This window comes from Scyliorhinus torazame, chromosome 7 (assembly GCF_047496885.1).
Source record: "Scyliorhinus torazame isolate Kashiwa2021f chromosome 7, sScyTor2.1, whole genome shotgun sequence".
NCBI classification, from domain to species: domain Eukaryota; kingdom Metazoa; phylum Chordata; class Chondrichthyes; order Carcharhiniformes; family Scyliorhinidae; genus Scyliorhinus; species Scyliorhinus torazame.
In genome coordinates, this window is record NC_092713.1 from 57671706 (window position 1) to 57688262 (window position 16557).

Genomic DNA, 16557 nt, shown 5'->3' on the forward strand with positions numbered 1-16557 from the left:
ATAACAGATGCCAGGGAACATTTTATTTTGTGCGTAGTACAGAAGGGTTTTTAAAAAAACAATTATTTAATGTGTGCATGAAGCGGGGAAACAGTGCTGCTTCAGAAGGTCAATTTGCATGATCGCATGGCATCTATATTCTCTTGTCACATTCTTAGACTTCACTACAATCCTAGCTCCCAGGCAGTAATCAACAAGAAACTAGGTGAACAACTAACCATTCTACTATCACTGTCCCTCTCAATAGCAATTTTGAAAACTGAAGCTGCAATAAAATCGGTCTAATGCCTTGCTTGGCAAATGAACTTCATGGTGTGCAGCCAACCACCAAGAAGATTCCAGGTTCAAACCTCGGTTTGCTCACTGTTGCAGAGTGCACTTCTTCCAGCTTGAGCAGTGAGTAGGAACGACATTATAATGAGATTCAATTCCCCCAGGGCTAAGGTGCGGGAAAAAAAGTTGGCCAGAATTCAGATTAATTTTTTTAAAGTTTAAAGAACCCAATTATGTTTTCCAATTAAGGGGCAATTTAGTGTGGCCAATCCACCTAGCCTGCACATCTTTGCGTTGTGGGGGCAAAACCCATGCAAACATGGGGAGAATATGCAAACTCCACACGGACAGTGACACAGAGCCAGGATCAAACCTGGGACCTCGGCGCCTTGAGACAGCAGTGCTAACCACTGCGCCGCCATGCTGCCCCAGAATTCAGATTCATGATTGAAATCTATGGGACGAGATTCTCCACGTAACCCGGAACGTGTTTCACGGCGGCAGAGATGGCCCGCCGTTGACTGGTGGCGGGATCCTCTGGGCCCACCGTTGTCAACGGGATTTCCTGTTGAATGCACCCCTCGCCGTCAGGAAACCCGTGGAAGGGATTGCTGTCAGTGGGACCGGAAGATTCCCCCAGTGTGAATGGCTAGAAAATTCCGACCATGATCTTCGCCCACGTGTGTGTGGAATTCATGTTGGCAAAATCAAGCACAATTATGACGAGTGAACTGCCCAAGAGTGAAAAAGCACTTCTCTGTTCGGCATCATCTCCCTCTACCACCTTTCCCCCCTCCTCCCTTACCTCATGCACTTCCGTGATAGGAACATACAACATACCAACTGGGAGCAGGAGGAGGCCACTTGGGTCTTCGAGCCTGCCACACCGTTCAATAAAATGATGGCTGATCTGATTGTAACCTCCCGCCTATTCCCGATAATACTTCAACCCTTTGTTTATCAAGAATCTATTTACATCTGCCTTCAAAATATTCAAAGACTCTGCTTCAACCATTATTTGAGGAAGGGAGTTACAAAGACTCACTGCCCTCTAGGAGGAAAAGGTTTCTCCTCATCTGTCTTCAATGGGTACCCCCTTATTTTTAAACTGTAACCCCTAATTCTAGATTCTGCCACAAGGGGGAACATCCTCTCCACGCATCCATCCCTGTCAACACCGCTCATTCTTACCGGTTTCAATCAAGTCACCTCTTACCCTTCCAAATTCAAGGGGGTGCAAGCCCAGCCGTTCTTCATTAACAACCCATCCATTCCTGGTATTAGGCTGGTAAACGTTCACTGAACTGCGTTACATCTTTCCTTAAGTAAGCAGGCCAATGCTCCAGGTGTGGTCTCACCAATGTTCTTTGCAACAGAAACATAATCTCCCTACATTTTATCTTCATTTCCCCTCACAATAAATACTAATATTCTATTAACTTTCCTAAATATTTGCTGTACCTGTAAACCAGCCTTTTATGATTCATGCACTAGGACACCCAGATCCCTCTGAATCTCAGAGCTCTGCAATCTCTCACCATTTAGAAAATAAGTTCCTCTTTTATTCTTCCTGACAAAATAGACAATTTCACATTTGTCCAAATTAACCATTTGCTAAATATTTGCTCAGACACTTAGCCTTATGTCGTCTTCAAAACTTACTATCCTACCTATCTTTGTGTCATTTGCAAATTTAGCAACCACACCGTCGGCCCCTTCATCCAAATCATTTATACAATTTGTAAAAGGTTGAGGTTCCAGCACTGATCCTTGTGGCACACCACTCCTCACATCCTGTCGACCAGAAAAAGAACCAGCTATGCCTACTCTTGGTTTCCTGTTAGCTAGCTAATCTTCTATCCAAGCCAATATGTTACCCCCTACACCATGAGCTTTTACGGTCCATAGTAACCTTTGATGTGGTACCTTAACAAATGTCTTCTGGAAATCTAAGTACGTACAGTACATCCACTGCTTCCCTTTATCCACAGCACATGTGAATCCTTCTAAAACTTCAATAAACTGGTTAAACGTGATTTCCCTTTCACAAAACCATGTTGGTTCTGACTGATTGCCTTGAGGTGTCTTGCTATAACATCTTTAATGATAGTTTCTCATATTTCCCTATGACAGATGTTAAGCTAACTGCCCTGTAGTTCATGCTTTCTGTCTCCCTCCTTTTTGAATGAAGGAGTTACATTAGCTATTTGCCAATCTAATGGAACCTTCCCTGAATCTAGTGAATTTTGGAGAACTAAAACCAACGCATCAAGGGTGAGATTCTCCACTCCCGCGCCGGTTGGGAGAATCACCTGGGCCGCCAAAATTTCAAGGGACACCGGTCCGACGCCCTCCCGCGATTCTCCCAAGCGGCAGGCCCCGTCGAGTTCCGTGGGCCGGAGAATCGCCGGAGACACCCAAAATGGCGATTCTCCGACACCCCCGCTATTCTCAGGCCCGGATGGGCAGAGCGGCCAGGCCAAAACGGCGGGTTCCCCCCGGCGCCGTCCACACCTGGTCGCTGCCGTCGGGAACAGCGTGGGAATGCTGGGGGGGGTGGGGGCGGCCTGCGGGGGGGATCCTGCACCGGGGGGGTACCTCAAATGTAGCATGGCCCGCGATCGGTGCCCACCGATCGTCGGGCCGTCCACTCTGAAGGAGGACCTCCTTCCTTCCGCGGCCCCGCAAAATGGTCCTCTCTGAAGGAGGACCTCCTTCCTTCCGCGGCCCCGCAAGATCCGTCCGCCATCTTCTTGCGGGGCGGACTCAGAGAGGACGGCAACCACGCATGCGTGGGTTGGCGCCGGCCAACCGGCGCTTGCGCGGGTGACGCCAGTTATGCGGCGCCGGCCGCGTCATCAATGCGGCGCTGCCTTTACGCGGCGACAAGGCCTGGCGCATGTAGATGACGCGGCCCCGATCCTAGCCCATTGTCGGGGCCTGAATCGGTCGGGATAGGGGCCGTTTCACGCCGTCGTAAACCTCGACGGCGTTCACGACGGCATGGGCACTTCGGCGCAGGAGTGGAGAATCCCGCCCCAATTGTCTCACTAGCTACTTCTTTTAAGATCCTAGGATGAAGTACATCAGGACCTGGGTATTTGTCAACCACAGCTCCAAAAATTTGCCACGTACTACTGCCCTGGTGATTATAATTTTCCTGAGTTCCTCCCTCCCAATTCCTGGTATGTTACTTGTGTCCTCGATAGTGAAGACCAATGCAAAATACATGTTCAATTCATCTGTCATCGCCTTATTTTCCTTTATTAATTTCCCAGCTTCACTTTCTATAGGATCAATGCTCATTTTGTTAACTCTTTTTATTTATGTTTCTATAGAAACTTTTACTGTCTATTTTTAATTTCTAGCTAGCTTTCTCTCATGCTCTAATTTTTTCCCTCCTTATTAACCCTTTAGTCTTTCTTTTTTAAAAACAAAAGTTTTATTCTCCTTTTTCACATTTTCTCCCGCATTTACACCCATCAACAATAAACGATAATCAGCAAGATATGTCAATCCCCATAATAACGATCCCATCCGCCCACCAACCCCCAAACATCAGCCCGCATGTTTACATAAACAAATGACAAAAAGGAATCAGGGATTGCTCAGGGTCACCCTTAATCTACACAGCCCCCTTCCCCCACCACCCAACTAATGTTCGATGTTATCCAGTTCTTGAAAGTGCACAATAAATAGTGCCCATGACTTGTCGAACCCCTCCGAACTTCCCCTCAGTTCGAACTTAACCTTCTCAAGGGTCAAGTATTCCAACAGGTCCCCCCGCCACCCACCCGGCACTGGGTGGAGAGGCTGCTCTCCATCCCAGCAGGACCCGCCTTCGGGCAATCAATGAGACGAAGGCTATGAGATCTGCCTCCGCACCCGTTTCCAACCCTGGCTGGTCCGACACCCCAAATATGGCCTCCTGGGGACCCGGGTCCAATTTCACACGCACCACCTTGGAAATTACCCTAAACACCTCCTCCAGTACTCCCCTAGCTTTGGACAGGACCAAGACATATGAACGTTGATTAGCCCCCCCCCCCCCCCCCCCCCCCCCCCCCACCCGCAACGCTCACACACAACTTCTACTCCTTCAAAAAATCGGCTCATCCTCGCCCTCGTGAGGTGCGCTCTATATACCACCTTCAGCTATATCAGCCCCAACCCCGCACATGAGGTGGAGGCATTCACTCTCCGGAGCACCTCACACCAGACCCCCTCCTCTATAACCTCTCCCAGCTCTTCCTCCCACTTTGCTTTGATCCCTTCCAGTGGTGCCTTATCCTCTTCCAAAATAGCTCCGTACACCGCTGACACTTCCCCCTTCTCCAGTCCCCTTGTCGCCAACACCTCCTCCAGCAATGTGGAGGCCGGTTCCTCTAGGAAGCTCTGTATCTCCTTCTTGGCAAAATCCCAAACCTGCATGTACCTAAACACTTCTCCCTGCTCTAGCCCATACCTCGCTTCCAGCTCCCTCAATCCTGCAAACCGACCACGAAGAAACAAATCCTTTAGCGTCTTAATCCCCTTCTCTTCCCATTTCCGAAAACTTCCATCCCACCTCACTGGCTCAAATCTGTGGTTCCCCCAAATCGGCATTTCCCTTGACCCTAAACCTAACCTGAAGTGTTGGCGAAACTGCCTCCAGATTTTCAATGAAGCTATTATTACCGGACTCCCTGAATATTTCCCCGGAGCTATCGGGAGCGGCGCTGTTGCTAGTGCCTTCAGTCCCGACCCCCTGCACAAACTCTCCTCCATTCTGACCCACTGAGAATCAACCCCCCTGACCCAGCTCCGCATCTTCTCCACATTCGCCGCCCAGTAGTAGTACAACAGGTTCGGGAGACCCAAACCCCCTGCCTGCCTTCCCCTCTGTAGCAGCACCTTTCTCACTCTGGCCACCTTCCCTCCCCATATGAATGAGGTCCCTTTAGTCTTTCTTTGCTGTTCTTTATATTTTGTCCAGTCTTCTGCTCTGCCATCTATCCTACATAATTATATGCTTTTTCTTTAAGTTTAAGAATAATAATAATCTTTATTAGTGTCACAAATAGGCTTACATTAACACTTCAATAAAGCTACTGTGAAAATCCCCTGGTCGCCACACTCCGGCCCCTGTTCGGGTACACAGAGGGAGAATTCAGAATGTCCAATTCACCTAACAAGCATGTCTTTCGGGAGGAAACCGGAGCACCGGGAGGAAACCCACGTAGACACGGGGAGAACGTGCAGACTCCACACAGACAGTGACCCAAGCCGGGAATCGAACCTGCATCCTTGGTGATGTGAAGCAACAGTGCTAACCACTCTGCTAATGTGCCACCCTACTACCTTTTACTTTTTTAGTGAACCACAGTTGGTGGATCTGCCCTTTGAATTTTTCTTTCCTGTCAGAATGTATCTATTCTGAGTATTCTGAAAAACACGGTTAAATATCTGCTACTGCATCACTGTTGATCTACCCCTTAATCTCATTTGCCAATTCACTTTAGCTAGTTCTGCTTTCACGCACACACAATTGATTTTATTTCAGCTTAAAATACTTGTCTTGGAACCACTCTTCTTTCCCTCAAACTGAATGTAAAATTATTATGATCGCTGCTACCCATGGCATCTTCACTATGAAATCGTTAATTACTCCTGTCTTTTTCCACAACACCAGGTCTGGTACAGATGGGTTGTTTCCCACCAGAGCCCCACTAGCCTCAAGTTCTGGAAACAATATTATGGGATGTGCATCAGATTACCAAAATGATCAGGCACCTTGCAGGGGAATACTGGAGGGCACCACCCAACTGGTACAGACATCAGAATTACATCTTTTGAAACCCAATAGCGTGTTCAGTGGTTGTCCTGCTGAGCAGGTGGCATTAGCTGTATCACTTCTGTGCCTCTGTATCGGGCTCCTGTTTTCCTTGTTCCCTAGGATCCAGTCATAAGGTCCTGGTGGTGACAACCAGTTAAACATTGAGGCAGTGGAACTACTTCCTGTTGATGGATCTCACTAGCCAGAAGCTCATATCTCGATGGCCGCATGACTGTAATCGAGGATGCTCTGCACCCGGTGAAATCCGGCAATGGAGGCAAAAAACAATGTCCTCCCTCCCTGCAACGCCATGTCTGTTGTTAAAAGAATGTACTGTCCTGCTCTAGCAAAGAGGGGATAGGACCAAGTTTGATGGAGCGGTGTGCAGCTGTTTCTGTGATAGCACGACGATCGCAGCTGATTTTTAGAAGGAGGCGAAGTGAAAAAGTTCAAGACTACAGTGACTTTGACAGCTACCAGCTGGGTATGGTGACCAGTGCTGTGAGGTGCAAGGTTTTGATGATGAGGGCACAGCTGTCTACGGCCATCTGTCCCGTGAGTCACAGTCCCCTGCGACATAGATTCCTGGTCCTTTGCGGGCAGCTTCATCTTCAACAGTAAATCCTGGGTTGAGGATTTGGCCTCTGTTGTTTACCTGCCCCTCTTCTCTCTCCTTTGCCCTTGTAATACCCGGAGTTTTGCACTTTCTGCAAAAGGTGTTGCCCATTATTGCCACGGGTCCCAGAGACTGACAGCCATTTTCCCACGGCAGCTGACACCTTCCTTTTGGACAAATGGCCAGCCAATTATCCTTGGCAGCCTTGCCTACATTCGTGATGCTGGGAGGTGTCACCACATTCAAAGCTGAGTGCCCACTTTTCCTGCATCAAGTGCACTCCTTACCAAGTGGCAAGTCCCCTGTTGTCCTGATGACTCTCTTTCATTTTGAAGAAATCATTTTTCTTTTTAAAAAGTTTTTTTTCCAATTAAGGGGCAATTTAGCACGATCAATCCACCTAACACGCACATATTTGGGTTGTGGCGGTGAGACCCACACAGACACGGGAAGAATGTGCAAATTCCACACGGACAGTGACCCAGGGCTGGGATCGAACCCGGGTCCTCGGCGCCGTGAGGCAGCAGTGCTAACCACTGCGCCACCGTGACACCCTGTTCTGCTGACTCTCTTACCAGGCTGGGGTAATATTCTGCGGCAGCCATGACAGGCTCCCCACCATGTACCCAGTTCTGAAACGGACAGCTTCTACAACCTCTTTGTCTATTTACATAATCATGGCCAACATTGCGATTGCCACATTGAAGCTGACACGCTGCCCGAGGCTGGCACTTTCCAAGTGCCCCTGCCTCGACTCCTGACGTTAGAAGCCCTGAAAATTTGCCTCTGACACCCTGATAATCTGTGGTCCCTTCCTCATACTCCCTGCCTCAACTTTGTTGCCATTCTGCTCGATGAGTTGGAAATTAGACTGGGGCTCAAATATGCCAGAACCCAGCCATATATCAAAGATTACAATTGGATTGTTAGGGGGAAATCGGGAATGGGGATTTTCTCCATCAGGAGTTCCAGTTTCCACAGCCCTGAGTGGTAGACTTGACAGACCTAGCCAATGAACAGCAGATGTGGCGAAATACAGGAAGGATCCAGACTGAATTTGTGACTTGGAATCCTGAATGTTCAAGAGACAACATTTTTCTTCTGATTAAGAGTACAGCAATTTCTCCCTACTGGAGGAGAGGGCAGTATTGCCCTCCACCTTCCCCACCACCACCTCGAAACCCAAATGCTTTCGTTGGTGGGTGCCCAGCTTTACGACTAAAGTGGCTCCAGTCACCATCATCCGCAAAGAAATGAAAAAAATCATCCTGTGGACACTAGGAAGTCTGCCAGGTTCCAGGGCAGACATTGCCAATGGACCAATCAGACCTTTGACCGGGATGGGCCTACTATAGATTTTCCAACTTTTACACTCGACATAGACAGTGTGCATTGGTGAGGAACCAAAAGACTGCAAATGCCTATGGAATTGTGCCCAACTTGTAAGCCAGGAGAGGACAGTGCTGGAAACAAAGAAATAACAGTAAGCTTCTACCGACATATAAGTCCCACAACAATACATGTTCTTAACTGGATAGGCTGTTCTTACTTCCAGTACTCCTCACTAGGGCTGGTCCGCTTTCCAGTTTGGTTCAGCAATGTTGAGATGTTTTGTGACAGATCACTGATGTTGGCAGTTCTGTTGGGGTCCAGCATGCTACTGCAGTCTTCCCTGTTCCACTCATTAGTGCAGTACGTCCATGGCAAAAGAGTAGTCATGGAGGAGAAGAAGTAGTAGAAGGCGATGGAAATGACCACATTGTAGTAGATCCCAATGTACGTGGAAACAACCATCATCCCATACCCCACTCCTGTTCACAAGAATAAGGAATACAAATCAAACAATTCGGTATGTACATCTCAGGGTTGTTTAGTTGCTTGTTCCTGTCAGGAAATGATACACTCACTGAAGCAAAAAACTTTGGTTCTTGGAAGATGTTTCCATTTTATGAACAAATTGGAAATGCTGACCTTTCACCTCAGGCCAGATATGTCTGTCCTTGGAGGGAGATTCCCTCTCTGTGCTGTGTGTAACAAGATGAATTAACAATTTTGTCACAAATAATGCACGGTAGCAATCTTCACCCTGTGGTTCTTGGGATGAGGGTGTCAATTTAGTATCACTGTTCTGAATTGTGGCAATGTGATGTGGGTTTTTAGGGCAAATAGAAAATTGTGCCATTTTCACTGACAGATATCTTTCACAATGACAAAAAGAAAGTTTATCAAAAGTTATGGGCTGGATTCTCTGTTTCACCGGCATCCTCCGTTTTGCCAGCAGCGCACTCGCGCCTGCGGATTTCCCGACGCGTGGGGGTGGCCACAATGGGGGAAACCCCACTGGCCAGCTGTTGGGACGGAGAATCCCACTGCCGGTGGGGTGCGCCGCACCAGAAAACGGGTACAGCGGGTCGGAGAATCACGCCCTTTATACTTTACTCAAGAGAAATCAAAAACATAATGAAACAAAGCAGCCTGTGAAACAACTAGAAGAACAGCAGCAAAGATAAAAATAACTTCTACACAGTATGATATAACTTGGGTTCAAGACATTTTCTGTATGCTCACAAATGCGAACATATATATGTATACATATGTGTACAGAATTTGCTTTAGAAACACATTAGGTTCGTCCCGATTTTTACTATGTGTGGGTGTTGGGGTGGGTGAAGACAAATATATTGCACAATCCCTGGCACAGGGTGTGCACTCGGGAGTTTGAAGAATGGGGTATGCCTGATTGATCAGGGGTGGGAATTGACACAGGAGCCTTATGCCACTGGGGACCGAAGAGAAAGAGCTACCGTATAAGTGCCAGGGGTTGGGGAGAGGGGTGGGGTGAAGATGATTCCAAACTAATGGTATTGTGGGGGAGGGGAAAGTGCAGGGCAAGGAAGCCATGGGGGGTCCTTCCTGTTCTTCTGAACAATCAGAGATGTTACTTAGCCTGGTCTCTTCCAGCCTCTCTAGTGAACTCCGGACAATTTATTTTCGAAGCTTTGACAGGAGTAGTCCTTCTGCCCACCCGAATCTTCGTAAAAGTATGTCAGAGCATCAATGTCGTAATCAGCACCTGACTCTTACATTTTAATTCGGCCTACATTTAGCCTGTAGTTGGAGCCCTGGTCAATTTTGAAGTTGTTGAGCAGCATGGCCTAGGGTTGGGAAGAGGACTGAGTCTGCTCTTAATCCATCTCACACACCATTTTCGCTGGAGCGTCTGGGGAGGTGGGGGATGGTTACCGTGGGGTAGTTGGGAGGTGTGTGGTTATGGTGGATTGATGATGGGGCTGCAGTTAAGATAACACCACTGTATTTTCCTGGTTAGCATGTATGAACATACAGCAAAAAAAACCTCAAGGCCAGCTAGAAAATACAACAGAAATGTGCGATGGACATGAAGGGTGGAATTCTCCAGCTCCCCTGCGGCTCGACATTGGCCACTGGCGGGATCTTCCCGTCATGCCGATGCCGATTTACATTCCTCGTTTGTGCCGCTGTTAGGGAAGCCATGGTGGGGGCTGACTTTGGCGGGATCGGACGATTCTGCCTGTGGGAAGGGCTGGAGCATTCCACCCTTCGAGACTCTGATCAAGTTACAGGACACTGGATTCATAATTGTTTTAATTAGCCTGATTTTCATAAAACATAGCAGCAACTCTTTAATATCTCTCCCCACATTCCTTCAATATACTGCAACAAATATGTAAAACATTATGATAATTAACATTTTGAAAGACTCGTCCAGGTAAACGTATTTACATTTGATTGTAACACAACTGGCGTTTGTAGTTACATAAATCAAAATTGCTGCAAATATTACATCTTATTGCAGTACAAAATATTCCCTGCCAGCCTTTAAAATGAGTAACAGACACAGGACTCCAGAGTCTCCTTGGAGATTCTTCCAAAATCCTTTCAACACAGATCCTTCTTAAATTACATTCCTGTCTCCAGCTTTCCCGTGCTGCCTATCCATTCCCTTGTCGTACAGCACGGTGATCTTTGAAATGGATCCTCTTACCTTTGAACATGGGATTAACCCTCCACACACCAAGGCAGCCTTGGCTGGTGAACTGCCCAAAGGAAAGCTCCAGAAAAAAAAGAGGAATACCGCAGAAGACCAGCATGATGATATAGGGAAACATAAAGGCACCTTTAAAAAAAGAAGACCCATCATTACAGACTGTACAGCCAGTATGTCTAAGAACAGCTTGTCCAACGTCTCAGTTTCAGATTGGAATGTTCTTTATCCAAGAACGCAACTGTGGTTAAATTTAACACTAAACTTATAGCTGCCTGTTCAGGATGCATAATGATAAATAATATGATAGGTTGGGGTAGTTATGCTTCATTAAGTTCATTAAGTCAACAGTTCTATTGTTTTGTGCAAGTCAAAGAATAGTTACCTATACGTGAAGAAAATCCCTACATAAATGTGTAAATTTGGAAGTTGCTGTATTCAGAACTTAAGCTAATTTTAGGCATTGTGCCAGCTTGGCTGAGTTTCTGGCAGCTGATTTACGCCATCTCTGTGGGGCAGGAATGGGGCAGTGGCACAGGTAAAATGTACATTACTGAGCTCACTGTTCCGTTCCTGCTCACAAGCTGCCTACTATCATTTCCAACCAATCCTGGAAATGACCATGTTGCATGCTGGCACTTCATTAAGGTGTGCACATTGGCACCTCCCATGATACACAAGACATCATTACAATAATCATCTACCTGTTTTGGCACATGCCACCTTTGAGTGTTTGCGCTCCTGTAGCATGCTATAGTGCCCTTCAGCTCTGTGGGAAGAGTTATTCTGTCCCAAATGTTACTTGCAGGTCAGTTTTCAGTAGATTACAGGGAATTACACAGAATGTATGGTATAGAAACAGCTCATTGGGCTCAACTGGTCTATGCTTGTGCTAATAATAATCTTTATTATTGTCACAAATAGGCTTACATTAATATTGCAATGAAGTTACTGTGAAAATCACCTTGTCGCCACATTCCGGCGCCTGTTCGGGAACACAGAAGGAGAATTCAGAATGTCCAAATTACCTAACAAGCACGTCTTCCGGGACTTGTGGGAAGAAACCGGAGCACCCGGAGGAAACCCACGCTGACACGGGGAGAACGTGCAGACTCCCCAGACAGGAAATCGAACCTGGGACTCTGGCGCTGTGAAGCAACAGTGTTAACCACTGTGCTACCATGCCACCCCATGCTTATGCTCCATGTAAGTCTCCTCTCATGCCACTTCATCTAACCCTAGTAGCATAGCTTTGAGATAATACAACATTGTGACAACCTGGCATGTGAAGTGACATGTCAAAGTGAATATGGGGGCGACAATAAACATTAACATTGGGGCAGTGATAGATCTGAACAAAACACGTCAGGTGCTATTGTATCTGCATCTGTTGAGCCCCCAAGGAACTTCATTTATTTTAAAATAAATTTAGAGTACCCAATTCTTTTTTTCCTATGAAGGGGCAATTTAGCGTGGCCAATACACCTACTTTGCATATCTTTGAGTTGTGGGGGTGAGACCCACGCAGCCATGGGCAGAATGTGCATACTCCACATGGACAATGACCTGGGGCCAGGATTGGACCTGGGTCCTTGGCGCCGTGAGGCAGCGGTGCTAACCACTGCGCCACCGTGCCGCCCAGAAGAACTTTATTATTACATCTAAATCCTTTGGTGCTAAAGGAAGCCTCAAGTGAATTCCCATTCTCACTATTTTATATGGCGATATTTACATAGCAACAATGAAAAATAAAGATATTGGCAGAAACGGCCCCCAAAATGTAAAAAGGGAAGACCACCCTGCAGAAAACCAGGTGAGATGCAGAACAAAATGCTACTGAACGTAATTGCAAATGCTTAAAATACAGGCACTTTAAACAACGAGGGCAGTAAATTCTCCTTAGAAGCCAAGTACGATTTTGAATGCTACCCTTTCTTGTGGCTGTAGGCAAAGCCTTGGCTGAAATCATCAAAATCAGCGTGGGAGTTAATGTTTTTGAAATATGCATTATTACTGAAGGTAAAGTTTGCCTAAGTTTATCTGTACTCAGTTGAGAAGCTACAGAACAATCAAAAAGGGAACAAATCCTGGACATGTTTCACACCTGGGGCGTCATTCTCCGACCCCCCGCCGGGTCGGAGAATGGCCGTTGGCCGCCGTGAATCCCGCCCCCGCCGAAGTCTCCGCTCCCGGAGATTGGGCGGGGGCGGGAATCCAGCCGCGCCGGTTGGCGGGACCCCCCGCTGGATTCTCCGGCCCGGATGGGCCGAAGTCCCACCCAGGAATTGCCTGTCCCGCCGACGTAAATCAAACCTGGTATTTACCGGCGGGACCAGGCAGCGTGGGCGGACTCCGGGGTCCTGGGGGGGGGCGCGGGGCGATCTGACCCCGGGGGGTGCCCCCACGGTGGCCTGGCCCGCGATCGGGGCCCACCGATCTGCGGGCGGGCCTGTGCCGTGGGGGCACTCTTTCCCTTCCGCCTCCGCTACGGCCTCCACCATGGCGGAGGCGGAAGAGACTCTCCCCACTGCGCATGCGCGGGAAACTTTCAGCGGCCGCTGACGCTCCCGCGCATGCGCGGGGAAACTGACAGCGGCCGCTGACGCTCCCGCGCATGCGCCGCATTTCCGCGCCAGCTGGCGGGGCAACAAACGCCATTTCCGCCAGCTGGCGGGGCGGAAATCCCTCCGGCGTCGGCCTAGCCCCTCAATGTTGGGGCTAGGCCGCCAAAGATGCGGAGACTTCCGCACCTTTTTGCCGGCGCGATGCCCGTCTGATTTGCGCCGGCTTTGGCGCCAGTCGGCGGGCATCCCGCCGTTGGGGGAGAATTTCGCCCCTGATTCTTTTGTAGAGTCGGATTATAGAGTCATTGAGACATACTGTACAGAAGAGGCCCTTTGGTCCATCGAATCTGCACTGACAAAACTGAATTAAACCAACACTAATTCCACTTTCCAGCACTTGGCCCAAAGCCTTGAATGTTATGATTTTCAAATGCTTATCCGTTTACTTTTTAAAAGTTGTGAGGTTTCCTGACTCCACTACCATCCTAGGCAGTGCAATCCAGACTCCCACCACCATTTAGGTGAAAAAACGTTTCCTCAAGTCCCCTCTGAACCTCCAGCCCCTCACCTTAAAACTATGTCCCTCGTTATTGACCTTCAAGTAAGGGAAACAGCTGCTTCCTATCCACCCTGTCCACACGCCTCATAATCTTATACACCTCAATCAGATTCCTCCTCAGTCTTCTCTGCTCTAAAGAAAACAACCTGAGCTCATCCATCATCTCTTCACAGCTCAAACGTTGCATCCCAGGCAACATCCTGGTGAATGTCACTGCACTCTCTCCAGTGCAATAGCATCCTTCCTATAGTGAGGCGACCAGAACTGCACACGTCTGTGGCCTATCCAAAGTTTCGTACAGCTTCAACATAACCTTCCATCTCCTATAATTTATGCCACGACTGATAAAGGCAAGTATCCCGTTGGCCTTCTTAACCTGTCCCACCGCCTTCACGGATCTGTGGACAAGCACTCCAAGATCCCTCTGTTCCTCTGAGCTTCCTAGTGTCCTGTCATTCAGTGAGTATTCCCTTGTCTTGTTACTCCTTCCAAAATGCATCAACTCGTACTTTTCAGGATGAAATTCCATCTGCAACTGAGCTGCCAATCTGACCAATCTCTCTATATCTTTCTGCAATCTAATACTGTCTTCCTCACTATTAACCACCCTGCCAACCTTTGTGTCATCCACAAACTTACTTATCACTCTCCTGCACATTCTCATCCATATCATTTATCCATGCCACAAACAATAAGGGACATAGCACTGATCCTTGTGTTACGCCACTGGACACCGGCCTCCAGTTACACAAACAGCCTTCTACTACCACCACCTGTCTCCTACCACTAAGCCAGTTTTGGATCCAACTTGCCAAGTTACCCTTGATCCCATGTGCTTTTACTTTCTTTATCAGCCTCCCATTTGGGACCTTGTCAAAGACTTTGCTTAAATCCAAATAAACTACATCGACGGCACTACCCTCATCTACACTTCCTCAAAAAACTCAATCAAATTTGCTGACTATCCCTGATCAAACTGTGTATCTCCAACTGGAGATAGATTCTCACCGTCAGAATTTTCGCCAATAGTTTCCCTACCACTGATGTGAGACTCGTAGGTCTGTAGTCCCCTGGCATATCTTCACAACCCTTCTCTAATAGTGGTACCACATTAGCTGTCCTCCAGCCTCTGGCACCTCCCCGTGGCCAGAGAGGAATTAAAAATTTGGGTCAGAGCCCTTGTAATTTCCTCCCTTGTCCCCCACAGCAAACTGGGATACAACTCATCCGGGCCTGGGGATATGCCCACTTTTAAGCCTGTCAAAACCTTCAATACCACCTCACTCCCTGTGTCAAACTGTACAAGAAATTCATAGTTCCTCCCCGCAAATTATGTACTTACATCCTCCTTCTCTGGAGTGAAGACAGATGTGAAGTACTCATTTAACACCCTACCAATGTCCTCTGGCTCCTCTGCCAGATTGCCCTCTTGGTCCCTAATGGGCCCGACTCTTTCCCTAGTTATCCTCTTCCCCTTAATATACCTATAGAATATCTTGGGATACTCCCTAATCTTACCTGCCAGTGCTTTTCCATACTGTTATATTGACTACTCACATTTCATTAAGGTCACAAATTGGCTGAAAAGGTATTTAAATTACTATATGACCTTTTTCTGAGGAATTTGCACAGGTTTAAACTTTTTCATCCTTTCTGAATGGAATTCTTCATTGCAGCAAAGAGGAAGAATCTTTGGAGCTTTCTGCTCTGTTTCAACAATTTTTGGTACTTAATAAGGGATATTTTCAATATATAACATCTTTATTTCAATAAAGTTTAGGAATTATTTCTTGGGTGACAATGTTTTCTTTGACGCCCAAAAGGAGAAGTCCATTACTACCCATTAATCACCAGAAAGTGGATCACTTATGCTCCAACTCACCAAACTTGATTGAGACTGCAAAAATAACAGATTTATAAAAGAAAATATATGTCAACAGTATTACATATTATTCCTGGCACGGCAGAAATCTAAGATAACACAATTCTAACAGACAAATAGCAGTAGCTGGCAATGCGTTGGATGTATAGAGTTATGAACATGATACGTAAAGAATTACAGATACTTGAGACACACAGTGAAGTACAGATTTGGATAAGGTGTTACAGAATATGTTACACGGAGAGTTACAGACACCTGAGAATGTGTTACAGAAAATGTTACACAGAAGAATAACAGGCATTTGGCAATGCATTCAATTGTGAATAACAGACACCTGAGAATATGTTACATAGAGTTGCATATCACCTACAGTATAGAAACAAAACATTCGGCCCAAGTGGACTATGCTGGCATTTATGTTCCATATCAATGTCCTCCTACCCCTCCTCATCTAACTCTCTGAGCAGACCTCCCCACCTAATCTTTTCTCCCTTTTGTGTTTATTTAACTTCCCCTTAAACACATCTCTGCTATGTGCTTCAACAATTCCACACATTCTTAACACCATTTGGATTAAAAGGTTTCTCTTAAATTCCCTTTTGGAATTATTGGTGACTAACATATTGTTTATGCCGCCCCCTCCAATAGTTTTGCATTCCCATACACGTGAAAAAATATTCTCTACTTTGACTCGATCAAATCCTTCCATAATTTTAAAGACCTCTATTGGATTACCCCTCAAGTCTTCTCTTCCCTGGGATCCCTGTAGCCTAAATACAGTTACCTGAGAATGTGACAGGTTGAGTACAGACACCTGAGGATGT

General features: G+C 47.0%; 1 protein-coding gene across 6 annotated transcripts in view; it reads right to left on the reverse strand.

The window, feature by feature from the left end:
- Positions 1–16557, reverse strand: part of slc6a9 (solute carrier family 6 member 9) — a 305594-nt gene that overhangs the window by 53874 nt on the left and 235163 nt on the right. For all 6 annotated transcript variants that reach the window (XM_072510757.1, XM_072510758.1, XM_072510761.1 and 3 more), the window contains 2 exons: positions 10729–10860; positions 8254–8515 (listed from right to left, as the gene is read on the reverse strand). In XM_072510757.1, coding sequence (XP_072366858.1) covers positions 8254–8515; positions 10729–10860 — 394 coding nt within the window. The remainder of the gene's footprint in view (positions 1–8253; positions 8516–10728; positions 10861–16557) is intronic.